The following is a 13,510-nucleotide window of genomic DNA, read 5'->3' as shown; positions in this document are numbered from 1 at the left end:
AAACATCTTGGCTAATCACTTTATGTTTTGTTTGTTGTCGAAGCATTGCTTATTAAATAAATAAATAGTTTTTACCTTGTGCTTTTAAATGATGGCTTTCTTGAGTCTCCTTTGTCCTGGTAAAGGCAAGGTCCTGTTCATGAAGCCACTGGGCATATGTGTGCTCATCAGAGGGTGGAATTATAGCCCCTGGGAGTATATCACTATGGAACAAAATATTAACTTTATTCTATATTTAAAGGTGGTCTAGAGTAACTCAAGCACTGTAATACTTAGAAAGTTACAGGAAATGTATTATTAAAGGAGCTAAAATGCTTTTTCATTAGAATGAAAAAAAAAAAAAAACAGTGAATTATTTCAAGTAATTTCAAGTGCCCCCCCCCCTGGAATTTTCCTGGAATTCGGAATTAAATGTGGCATTGGCCACATTAAAAAAAAAAAACTTTTTATAAAATTCAGATGACTCCTCACCATATGCTAGCTCTCCAGTCTGTTTGAATGCTGTAAAGAGGTCTGAGTATTAAATAAGTATTTAAAAATAATAATAATAATAATAATAATAATAATTAAAAAAGGGGAGGGCTGTCTGTCGGATATGCTAGGCTTTCTCTCTGTTCAAGGAGAAATAGCAAAGAGAACTCTAAACGTTGAGAAACATGAAAAGAGAAGAGAATATTCCTCTATTCCTGGTCCATAGGTGTGTATTATTTGACTTTTTTTCATTGTTTCAGCTTACTTAAATGTGAGCTGTCTCTAAATTCCGGAGACTGCTAACTGCATTGAATAAAAACAGACCATCCATCCGAGTCGCGGGGGAAGCAGTCCGAGTAAAGAAACCCAGACCTCCCTCACCCCAGCCACTGCTTCCAGCTCCTCCAGGGGTATACCAAGGCGTTCTCAGGCCAGTTGAGACATGTAGTCTTTCCAGCATGTTCTTGGTCTGCCCGGGGCCTCCTCCCTGTTGGACATGCCTGGAACACCTCACCAGGAAGGCGTCCAGGAGGCATCTGGACCAGATGCCCGAACCACCTCAACTGGCTCCTCTCAACGTGGAGGAGAAGCGGCTCCACTCCGCGTCTCTCACGGATGGCCGAGCTCCTAACCCTGTCTCTAAGGGAGAGTCCAGACACGTTCTTTCCCGCTAGTACGTTAGTATCCGCCATCTCGTTCTTTCGGTCACTACCCAAAGCTTGTGACCATAGGTGAGGGTTGGGACGTCGACTGAACGGTAAATCGAGAGCTTTGCTTTTTTGCTCAGCTCTCTTCACCACAACGAACCGCTACAGAGCCCGCATTACTGCCAACGCTGCACCAATCCGCCTGTCAATCTCCCGCTCCATCTTTCCCTCACTCATGAACAAGACCCTGAGGGACACGGTGGAATGCCTTCTCCAGATCCACAAAACATATGTAGACTGTTTGAGCAAACTCCACGCACCCTCCAGGATCCTAGCGAGGGTAAAGAGCAGGTCCTGTGTTCCATGACCGGGGCTGAATCCGCATTGTTCCTCCTGGATCCGAGGTTCAACTATCAGTCAGACTCTCTTCTCCAGTACCCCAGCATAGACCTTACCGGTGAGGCTGAGGAGTGTGATCCCCCTTTAGTTGGAACACACCCTTCTTAAAAAGGGGAACCACCACCCCAGTCTGCCAGTCCAGAGGCACTGCCCCCGATGTCCACGAGATGTTGCAAAGACGTGTCAGCCAGGACAGCCCCACAACATCCAGAGCCTTGAGGAACCCAGGGAGAACTTCATCCAAGGAGTTTTCCTACCACCTCAGCCCCAGTGATAGATGAGCCCTCCCCGGGTGTCCCCAAACTCTACTTCTTCTGTGGAAGTGGTGGGATTGAAAAGATCCTCGAAGTATTCCTTCCACCGCCTAATGATGTCCCAAGTTGAGGTCAACAACTCCACCATATACAGTCTTGGTGGAAAACCGTTTTCCCCTCCTGAGTCGCCTGATGATTTTCCAGAAACTTCTTGGAGCCGACTGAAAGTCATTTTCCATGTCCTCATTGAACTCCTCCCACACCCAAGTTTTTGCCTCAGTGACAGCTGAAGCCGCGAGCCGCTTGGCTCTTCGGTACCTGTCAGCTGCCTCCGGAGTCCCCCGAGCCAACCAGGCTCAATAGGACTCTTTCTTCAGCTTGACAGCCTCCTTCTCCCGGGGTGTTCACCACCGAGTGCGGGGAATGCCACCCCGACAGGCACAGACAACCTTGCAGCCACAGCTCCGTTCAGCTGCCTCAACAATGGAGGTCTGGAACAAGGCCCATTCTGACTCAATGTCACCGGCCTCCCCCGGGATGCATTCGAAGCTCGGCCGGATGTGGGAATTGAAGATCATCGAAATGCTGCGTAGGGTATCCTGATGCCAGGTGTACTTGTGGACACCCTTATGCTGGAACATGGTGTTCGTAATGGACAAACTGTGTCGGGCACAGAAATCCAATTAATGAACACCACTCGGGTTCAGATCAGCTGGGCCGTTCCTACCAGTCAAGCCCCTCCAGGTCTCACTGTCATTACCCACATGACCATTGAAGTCCACCATCATAACAATGGAGTCCCCAGAATGAGTACTCTCCAGCAGCCCCCCTAGGGTCCCCAAGAAGGCCTGGTACTCTGAACTGCTGTTCAGTGCATAAGAACAAACAACCATCAAAGCCCTTTCCCCAACCTGAAGACGCAGAGAAATTACCCTCTCGTCCACTGGGGTAAACCCCAACGTATAGGCGCTAAGCCGTGGGGCTATGAGTAAGCCAATTCCTGCTTTACGCCTCTCACCCTGGGCAACTGCAGAGTGAAAGAGCATCCAGCCCCCCTCAAGGAGATTGGTTCCAGAGCCCATACTGTGTGTTGACGTGAGCCCAACAATATCCAGCTGGTATCTCTCAATCTCGAGCACCAGCTCAGGCTCTTTTCCCACCATAGAGGTTACAGTCCATGTTCCAAAAGCCTGTTTCAGTAACTGAGGATCAGAACGCCAAGGCCACTGACGTCGGCTGCCACCCAATACACAATGCACCAGACCCGTAAAACAGACCAAAAACGCAAAACTAATCAACTTGAATTGCAAATCAGTTTCTGTGAGAATTCAATCATTGAATTAAAAAAAATAAATAAAATTTAAACTTTAGCCACATACACAACAAATCAAATATAAATAAATAATTTTAACTGTTTAGCATTTGTAAATCTACACTGTAAGTAACAACAACAGAGTATTGCAGTGTTATTCAGGTTATAATTAACATTTTCATTTAATTATTTATGCAGGTTATAATAATTATTTGAAATACTCATTCAGATTCCTCTGACTGGCATGCCTCCCCATAAACAAGCCCTCCACCATTTAAAATAATAAATTGACAATAAAATACCTGGGTTTCTCTAATACAGGTTTCCATGTTGTAGGATTCTGACTATCAAACCAACTGAAAGTCTGCTCCAGCAACTGGGGAAAAGAAGAAAAAAAAGAAACTGTAATTGAGCCTAAAAACTCAACAACCAAAAGAGAACAATTTATTGATTAGAGAATTATAAACATAAATAAATGAGTCTTGGAACAGAAAACTACAGTGTTAGGCTTATACACTGTTAGTTTGGATTAGTGCTGCAATGATATCGAATTGTTGAGACAACATATAACTTGTCCTGATGTTTTAGATTTTTGCCATAGTATTGTTTCAGTATCGGTATTGAGGTATTTAGGCAGGTATCATATAGAAAGTCATAATTTTGGCATCGTGACAACAGTAGTATGATGTGATCAGAATGACATCAGTTTATAGTTTACTAAACTTGAATCATAGTGGTCTGTCTGAAGAAAATTAAAAGGTTCACTGCCAGGAGCTTGAAAATCTGAAATCATATTCTTCATTTTACCTTTAGGTAGAAGATTCTGGCTTGAGCAGTGGGCCCCTGCTCATCTGGAAGATGTTCTTCTTCCTGTAGAGTTTTTACCAATAACCTCACCATATCCTCATGAAATGTTTTCTGTTCAGGAAAAAACATTCAGAATTCAGACCAAATCTAAATCAGCACTGTGGAAGGTCCCCAAATAATAGGACTTAAGAAATGAACACTGAACACCAGTGAACACTTAAGGCATTGCATTTTGGAACTGATTTATTTGACTAGACTCACCAATGATGTGTACAGGCCTTTTTCAATCTTCCATTCCACAGCACAAAGATGGCAGACTGTCTTTCTCTTTTTTATACTTTCAGAATCAGTAGAAGCCTCATACTGTTTAGACACATATAATACAACATGTAATAGAACATCCTTATTATTTCCATATATACTACCTTATTGCAAAGGTATTCAAACAATGAGACGCAAAGGGGGGGGTGGGGGCAACTGAGGTGAGATTGCAAAAAATAATTATTTAAAGAAGTTTTTCATAAAGCTGTTACTACTTTCTTTCTTACTGTGACATTTAATATATTTTGCAAGTTAATTAGTAACATTGGTTTATTTCATTGTTATGACAATAGTCAAAAATAGTGTCACAATTTAGGCTGAATATGGTGATTGATCGCACTGATGAGGAGATTAACGTCCCCTGAGAAGGAATAATGACAACTGATAACAGAAAACGAATATTAAGGAAAACAAAAATGGTTAAAACTTTGTGAAATGACATGACAAAGGAAATTTTGACCACTGGGCATGGATAAAGCAATGGAAAGAGGAGAACGAAGAACTGAAACGGAATTAAACAAATGTTAAACAACATGAAAGTAAATGATGGAAAACCTTACCTGAGAACAGGTGTGAAGGTGAGAGGTGGTGGGAGAGCTCAGAAAGCCACTCAAAACCTTCTGCAAACCATCCATTAGCACATCCTGCAACACCTTCTTCCAGCCACTAGGATGGCTCTTACTGCAGGCTGCACAAGAGAACACCAAACACTTTCCTCGCAACCTGCATAGGAGTTCATACAGGTCATCTAAAGAAATGGGAGGGGGAGAGAAGGACAAAGAGAGGGAGAGACACTCTTAAAACTTTTACCTTCCCTAAAGGTTGGCAGAGCACTGACATAGAACTAAAAATATCAAAACAGCTAAAGAAGAGTGTCTGTTGGTTAGATATTTTCACCACAAGGCACAATTAATTAGTAGTGATAGACCATACACAGGTCTGAAACTGGAATTGCAGGCAAAGTTTACAAAGCATAATTTAATGCTCTTTAGCAGGTTAGAAGATACTAACCTGTGAGTCCTTCACACTTGGGATGTACCCAGTGGGCACATCGGGCACACTGCATCATCTTGCTGTCAAACTCATGCTCCTTGTAACACTTGAGACATACTGTGCAGAAGTTACCTACAAAATCGTTATAATGATTAATAAAATTAATGTACAGAAATCTGTACTAAATGTGACATCAATAAATCATTAGAAAGTCTTAATATGGAGGCAAAGGTTTTGCCACAATTAGAGTGAGAAAGCAGTTTGGCTTATTATACTACATTGTTTATTTGGTGAAAATCACATCTTGGGAACAAAATTAATAGAATATATAATAGAATATGCAACATGGAATTTTGTATTTTCTGATATGTTAAACTGAAAATAAAATATTTACACTAAATTACATAAATTATTTACAATAATGTATTAAAACTTTATTTTAATTATTTATTAACATTTTACTTTACAAAATTATGTCTGGAAGTTGCATACAACAGCTGTTACTAAATGCATATATATTAAGTTAAACTGAATATGAAGTACAAGGTTTTCTCCTCTTTTAGGGTGACTATTTTGGGACATAAAAACGCATCTGTCAGGGATTTTTTAAATTGGGTGTGCATAAATACCTACCAGTAGTGAAAGGAAAAGGAATATGACATTTTATCATTTTCATTTTTCTGTAGTTCAGAAAATCCATTTAAAATGAGAGGGGTGGGGGGTTGTGGTGGAAAAATAATGCATATGGTATAAAGTCCCATGTCTATAAGTAGATTTGTAAAATGAATCAATAAATGAATGAATAGACTTTTTTTCTACAAAACGAAAAAAACTAAATAAATGAATGAAACAATACACAGACTGACAGTACCTTGACTATGGAGGCTGCTGCAGGCAGAACAGAGGTTTAGCTCATGATTCCAGGTCAATTCCCAAGATTTCCCTGGTGTCACCCCACAGCTTTTACACCGAATACACATCATACATACCTAGAAAGATACAGAGCATGCAACAAAGCAACACATAAGAGGACAATTGCAATTTTATCAGAACACAAAAGTCCATATGAAGGCATTAATTATAAATTATAAAATTATAAATGTCACTTTTCCAATAAGCTACACATGCTAATATTCAGCATTAAACACATCAACAACTGAGTAAGGGAAGTATGCATGTCATTCATCTGAGTGAATTCCGCGCTCATTCATGAGTTCCGCGCTCAGTGTGAAAAACTTGGTCACGTGACTTTATGACTAAATGGGCATTTCCTCACATCGTGTTGCAGTCGTAATCCTCCAATAAGAGCGGCTGGATTATCATGCTGTTATCGTATGAATATGAGTGGGCCATCAAGGGTTGCGTTCTGAGTCTCGGAGAGAGAGACGTGCCTCTTGTTAGTTATCGTTCTGTAACAAGTTAAAAACCCTCTAGAGGGTTAAATAGAAACTCAAACTTACCCAAGGTGTATTAGACTTCAGAGGTTTGGGATACGTGGGTCCTAGACAGGATGGGTGGTAGCAGTAAAAGCATCTTCGACATTGTAAAACCGGCTACAGAAAAAAGGAAGAGAAATCTGATTTGTACAAAGATTTCCTTCTGTTCAACACAGCTTAAGGAATATTCACAATTCATTCTCCTTAAATGGACAAAATAATATTGTTTAGCTAAACTTTTTATTTATTTATTTTATTTTAAAAAGCTAAAAACAGCTAAAAATGTGTTAAATTGCTGTTGTTTTTTTTTTGCACAAGACTACTGAGATTGCATTTTCACCCAATGCCAATAAATAGTAGACTACAGGTATTCAGCATTTATGAAGTCTTTCTTACCTTAAGACGCAATTACTAGCAAAGCAACCAAAATTATTTCAAGACAAGCTCTGAAAACTGGAAATGTTTCAGAGGAGAAAACCCAATCAATCTTTTATTTAAATTTACTGATGCCAAGTGCCAATTCCACCCACTAAAATGAAAATCATCTCATTAGATAACTTTGAACATTTTAATTCAATTTATATTTACAAAGGTATTTAAATATTAAAAATTCTCTTTAAGGCTTATCATCTTACAATACAGGCAAAATACGATCTAAATACTACTGTGAAGTTTTACATTTGTGCTGAGACAAAATGCAAATCAATGAAATCCATTCAACAAGTAATTTAATGTATTGTTGGTACCTTTCCATGCTTGTTCTTACGGCCACAGACATGACAGTATTTGCAGCGTCTGCAACACCAGTTCTCTTTGTTGTCATTTTGTGGACGGTCATCCACGGGAAGACAGAAGCGATGGAAAGCCTCACAGCACAGCTGACAAAATATCATCTGTAAAACAAAGAGACATTCTGTTTCACATACTCATATTTGTTCCATATATTCATATACACAATATATAATTTAATATTATATGTACATACATACATACATATATATATAGTGTGTGTGTGTATGTATGCATGTATACATATACATATATATATAGGGGTTGGACAACCTGGTTTTAGACCACAATAATTCATTAGTATGGTGTAGGGCCTCCTTTTGCGGCCAATACAGCATCAATTCGTCTTGTGAATGACATGTACAACTCCTGCACAGTTGACAGAGGGATTTTAAGCCATTCTTCTTGCAGGATGGTGGCCAGGTCACTACGTGATGCTGGTGGAGGAAAACGTTTCCTGACTCGCTCCTCCAAAACACCCCAAAGTGGCTCAATAATATTTAGATCTGGTGACTGTGCAGGCCATGGGAGATGTTCAACTTCACTTTCATGTTCATCAAACCAATCTTTCACCAGTCTTGCTGTGTGTATTGGTACATTGTCATCCTGATACACGGCACCGCCTTCAGGATACAATATTTGAACCATTGGATGCATATGGTCCTCCAGAATGGTTCGGTAGTCCTTGGCAGTGACGTGTCCATCTAGCACAAGTATTGGGCCAAGGGAATACCATGATATGGCAGCCCAAACCATCACTGATCCACCCCCATGCTTCAGTTTGGGCATGCAACAGTCTGGGTGGTACGCTTCTTTGGGGCTTCTCCACACCGTAACTCTCCCGGATGTGGGGAAAACAGTAAAGGTGGACTCATCAGAGAACAATACACGTTTCACATTGTCCACAGCCCAAGATTTGCGCTCCTTGCACCATTTAAACCGACGTTTATCATTGGCATGAGTGACCAAAGGTTTGGCTATAGCAGCCCGGCCGTGTATATTGACCCTGTGGAGCTCCCGACGGACAATTCTGGTGGAAACAGGAGAGTTGAGGTGCACATTTAATTCTGCCGTGATTTGGGCAGTCGTGTTTTATGTTTTTTGGATACAATCCAGGTTAGCACCCGATCATCCCTTTCAGACAGCTTCCTCTTGCGTCCACAGTTAATCTTGTTAGATGTGTTTCGTCCTTCTTGGTGGTATGCTGACATTACCCTGGATACCGTTGCTCTTGATACATCACAAAGACTTGCTGTCTTGGTCACAGATGCAGCAGCAAAACGTGCACCAACAATTTGTCCTCTTTTGAACTTTGGTATGTCACCCATAATGTTGCGTGCATTGCAATATGTTGAGCAAAACTGTGCTCTTACCCTCTGCTAATTGAACCTTCACATTTATATATATAACATTTGCTCTTACATCATGATGGCCTTTACTAGCACACAGCAGGCAAACACAATCGGGTGTGATGGGAACCGATGTGAGAATGCTCATTCCACCCATGGCCCATACATTCTGGATGTTGCAATCTTCCTGAAAAAGAACAGGAGAAAAGGAAGCAGTTATGAGCCTTATAGAAATATAAAAATTGACCTTTAAATAATAAGAAGAATGACTATGCAGTATTGCAGTTTGGTCAGCTGCAAATTCTTTTGGTACATTCAAGTGACATGCCATGAATACTCCCACATATAAGTTGATTTAATTGGGTTTTAAAAAGTTTATTCTTACATTTACAAGTGCAGTGGGCAGTGCTTGCAGAAAACTGATAAACTAGATTAAGGCATTAAGACCTTGTAAAATTTGTTGCTGATTAAATATTTACATATTTTTATATATATGTATGAAATTATAAACTTGGGGCAGTGCAGCCTAGAGAATGAAATAATGGCGTCTAACTGAAGCACCCATTTGCATCACAAATTGATGTAAGAGTTAGTATTAGCGCTGCACAACATATAGTTTCAACAATGTGAACCAATAAAAAAAATTAATTAAACGCTACAACGTATTTGCAGTATTTCCAATACAACAGACAGAATCTGTCTAACAAGACAATTGTATTGATGAACCATGAATAGAAAAATAATCATAACATGCATAAGGATTCCCACATTCTACTGAATTTATGACATACATTCATTATGAACCAAATTAGTAATAAAGTGGTATTATAGATATGTTTACATTTAACATATGTATATATAATCATACAATTTCATGATTTCGTCAAGAGTTATAATGTTAACTTAAAGGTAAACACTGATGTTGTAAAGACCATTTGGCCTTGCTCTGACCTTGAAGTCTACCCGGATTTTGTGCATGGACTCTTGTGCCTGTGGTTTCCGGTGGGCAAAGCCGCTGGCCAGTGTGGCCAGGACGCTAGGCGATGTGTGCTCCGCTGAGCTCTGAGAACGAGTAAGACAGTGGAGGTCAGTAAAGGTTTGCTCCTGCGTTTCCTCCTTTTCCACCTGCTCCTCTCCTTCTGCCTTATGTTCCTGTGCATTTTGGGCATCAGGGAGATGGAACGCAGTTGTCACAGACAACTCAGCCGCTCGTATCACGCTAAGTGGCAGCCTGTGCAGCCGCAGCTGGAGTTTCATCTTGAGCTTTAGAGATGTGTTTTCCGTAGAAGTAGGGGGGTTGCAGGATGTGGGGAGTTTCTGAGTTGCTGATGGCTCTCTGGGCTGCAGGGCCTGTGAGGGAGGGCAATGCTGAAGCTGGGAGAGTAGGAGAACGAGAGGAAAACGGGAAAGGAGGGGGCATTTTAGCAAGACAACCAGCAAAAAAAAGAGCAACGCAGGGCCGACGAAAAGTAGGACGACGGCCGTTTTGTTGAAAAGAAGTGTGAACAGAGGGAAGAGCAGATGGAAAAGGTAGGAGCACAGATTCCCAACTTAGCCCAGTGGTTAATTAGAGGCCAAGCTAACAGATCACATGCATGGTTAGACTGCAGCTGTGGGGGGAAAAATGGGAAAATAAGTTACTGCACTCTAGAAAGCCTACAGGCCACCCATAAGAAGCACCCGAGTGAATGAACTTGAGAAAATTCTTATAAAAAGACCTTCATGGAACCTTCCAAAATCAGAATCATATCTGCTGCTACGAGTAACAAACTACTAGGCCACAGTACTACACTAAAGTTACAAGAAATCTAAAGAGGTAAATTCCTTAATCGTTATGTAGAAATATTTTGAAATAATTTCAAATTCAATACAATCTGTTGAATCTGTTAAACTGCTACATGGTCAACGTTCTTATTTTAATGCAAATTTACAGGTGTGTTACATATGGGGGGGTTCTAGCTGTGGAAGATTTGATGTTTGAAGCAGCAAGGAAAGCTCTAAGCTGCACCCATGTACCCAGAGACAGAAATTACAGCTTCACATTACATGATTACGTTCAGTAATATGGAAATGAAAAAGGTTAGAATCCCATTTCCAAAAAAACTGGGACACTACAACATGAATAAAAAACAAATTGCAATGATTTGTAAATAATTTAAACCTTATATTTAAATGAAAATTGCATAAAATGCATAGTTTGTAGTGTTTCCTGTTAAATTTAGGATTTATATAATTTGCATTCTATTTTTATTTTTTAAAATTTACATTTTGTTCAGCAACCTAACTTTTGTGGAAATGGTGTTTGACAATAATATTCAAGTGACTTTTTTTGTTTCTACAACCACTGTCTATTTTATCAACTATCCTACTGCATTCTCTTCTCTCAACTATTGTGTTTTATTGCCTTAAGGGTGAAAAAGTGTTTTGTTTTGTTTATTTATTTATTCATGTTTTTATTTTATTTTTCTCAATTTTTATATCAATGTCACAAAATAAAAGTGCAATTTTAGTGTAACATGTTTAAAAAATATAATAATAATAAAAATAAAATAATAATAATTTACTGTTAACTTAACAATCATAAATAAATGACAAATAAACACCATTTTAATTCAAAGTGAAAGCCAGAACTACTTGGTCTTCTTGGTTATAAAAACAGAACTGGATAAAGACATATTAAGAAAATACATAAATATCATAACATTTTATTTTAACGTTTTAACATTTTCTTCAGAATGGGCATTGCAACATGCATGTGCATGGTAGTATTTTTGCAATGCAAATGTGTAGCTCTCCATGTGCATTCCAAACAACTCTCACATGAGCAAAGCCAGCCCTGGGAGTGTGCGCAAATCCACTCCTGCACAAGCCACCATTTTATGTAAGGAACAGTACTCACACAAGTTGAACAAAATAAGCAAGCACACCACCACTATCTTCTGACCAGGAGGAAAGTTAAGCTGAAATTAATTTTATATTTTCTTCTCAATTTATATATTTTTGACTACAGAGGAAACTCTAAGACTCAAGTCAACTGTTTTATATTGATATTTGCATCCGTTTACTGCTGAACTGAATAAATTGATGCTTAATAAAATATTATATCTAATTAATTTATAAGTAGCTCCCAACAAGAGGGCTGGTGGCATTGTTTGCATAACTGCAAGTGTGTTTTTTGTGCGTGTGAGCAACTCTCTGTGTGCATGCAGTATTGTGACATGAAAATAAAACCATACATGTTTGTTACAATGACACATTCAATTAAAGCAATACTTAAATAATTAAAAGATATCCTGAAAGTTAATTAAGGTTATGCAGTTCTGATAAAAGCAGTTCCAGTACCTTATCAATTCGACGGCGACCCCACTGCCCTCTCGATAGGCCAGGCTTTCGTGTCTTCACTACTTCGTACCGAGCAATAGCAGGCAGAGCAGTATCTAGATAGATAGATAGATAGATAGATAGATGTGGATATGATAAGCATCTTCTGATATATATATAACTAATGCAGACTTGAATTCACTGTAAAGAATGATGCAAAATGTTTGGGATACAATACACTCAGTAGCAGCTCTTGTGGACAGTTTTGAATAAATTACATATAAAGAAATTCTACAGGATGCTTAGAATTTAATAGTAATAAAAAAAAAACTTGGCAAGGGCTGACACATCTAGTGATAAATTTAGTTGTCAGTAACTGAATAAATACCATTAACTTTGCTCTGCTCTTTTTCTGCTTCTACACTGGGTTCCTCTGTGTCAGTGGAGTCAGACTCCAGCAAGCTGCTGTAGCATCGCGGTGTGACCTGTCGCTTAGGCTGTCTCCTAACGGGGCTTAAAGCATTAGTGGGGTCTGCTTGGCTCGACTCATCTTCTCTTGCACCACTTTGCTCGTCTTCCTCCTCTCCGCTGCTGCACGGATATGCAGCTGCCGAAAGTGTGCGTCGCTTCATCTGAACTGCGGAAAAGAGAATTGGTTAAATAAAAGGTCAAGCAGAGGGGCAGGGGGCGCTAACAGGCATTAATCTTCAAAAAGCTTATTTAAAACAAAGAAAAACACTATTTCCCATGAACTGAATAATAATGACGCAAAATTGAACCTAATTCCTTAATCATTAATAATTCCTTCATTTTATTTCCAAAATGTCAAAAGGCCTAAAATTAGGTTCCACCTGCAAACTTTAGACACCGCTGGTTAATTATGTTGTGTTAATTTTTTTTAAAGTGGTATTCTAATTAGTCTTTTAACATTTGGAAATAATTAGCTCCAAAAATAGGTCTAACCTAATATTAAACATTAAGAATATGCAGTGTTGTTAACCAGCAAAATAAATATTTTATTTCTATATTCCCCTGTAGATTTCTTCTAAATAATAGGCACTTATAAACAGATAGTCATACCTTTCAGTCGCTTCATTTTGTTCTCTTCGATCCTAGCACACTTCTTATAGCTTAAGAGGAGCAGAAAACAATAGTCAGATGATCATCCATCTACATTTTAAAATGACAATTACTAATTAATTACAGCTTCATTACTAATGTATATATAATTAATTAAAATTTATTTAGATAGCTAATCAAGTGTTTTAGTCTGTTTCTGTAATGTCAATGGCATTGAGGACCTGCTCAACAGCAAAAATTTCCCTGTAGTTTCCCTCCAAATTTCCTCTAATTATTTTCTGACATGCCATTGGATATGTTGTTCTCTTTTAAAGCTATGACATAAATTGGG

General features: G+C 39.1%; 1 protein-coding gene across 2 annotated transcripts in view; it reads right to left on the bottom strand.

The window, feature by feature from the left end:
- The window catches only part of kmt2ba (lysine (K)-specific methyltransferase 2Ba), a 44,323-nt gene that overhangs the window by 10,615 nt on the left and 20,198 nt on the right, over nucleotides 1-13,510 (bottom strand). The window contains exons 8-21 of one of the 2 annotated variants that reach the window (XM_066673800.1): nucleotides 13,180-13,229; nucleotides 12,488-12,736; nucleotides 12,121-12,215; nucleotides 9,730-10,152; nucleotides 8,852-8,965; nucleotides 7,387-7,533; nucleotides 6,665-6,757; nucleotides 6,076-6,193; nucleotides 5,223-5,336; nucleotides 4,772-4,959; nucleotides 4,152-4,253; nucleotides 3,891-4,001; nucleotides 3,386-3,459; nucleotides 76-203 (exon numbers count right to left, since the gene is read on the bottom strand). In XM_066673800.1, the coding sequence (XP_066529897.1) occupies nucleotides 76-203; nucleotides 3,386-3,459; nucleotides 3,891-4,001; nucleotides 4,152-4,253; nucleotides 4,772-4,959; nucleotides 5,223-5,336; nucleotides 6,076-6,193; nucleotides 6,665-6,757; nucleotides 7,387-7,533; nucleotides 8,852-8,965; nucleotides 9,730-10,152; nucleotides 12,121-12,215; nucleotides 12,488-12,736; nucleotides 13,180-13,229 (2,006 nt within the window). The remainder of the gene's footprint in view (nucleotides 1-75; nucleotides 204-3,385; nucleotides 3,460-3,890; nucleotides 4,002-4,151; nucleotides 4,254-4,771; nucleotides 4,960-5,222; nucleotides 5,337-6,075; nucleotides 6,194-6,664; nucleotides 6,758-7,386; nucleotides 7,534-8,851; nucleotides 8,966-9,729; nucleotides 10,153-12,120; nucleotides 12,216-12,487; nucleotides 12,737-13,179; nucleotides 13,230-13,510) is intronic. The other variant, XM_066673801.1, reaches the window with a different exon arrangement.

The sequence above is a fragment of the Hoplias malabaricus genome, chromosome 6 (genome assembly GCF_029633855.1).
Source record: "Hoplias malabaricus isolate fHopMal1 chromosome 6, fHopMal1.hap1, whole genome shotgun sequence".
NCBI lineage: Eukaryota > Metazoa > Chordata > Actinopteri > Characiformes > Erythrinidae > Hoplias > Hoplias malabaricus.
Note: the sequence above shows the minus strand (reverse complement) of the source record. Positions and strands in the feature narration are given on the sequence as shown.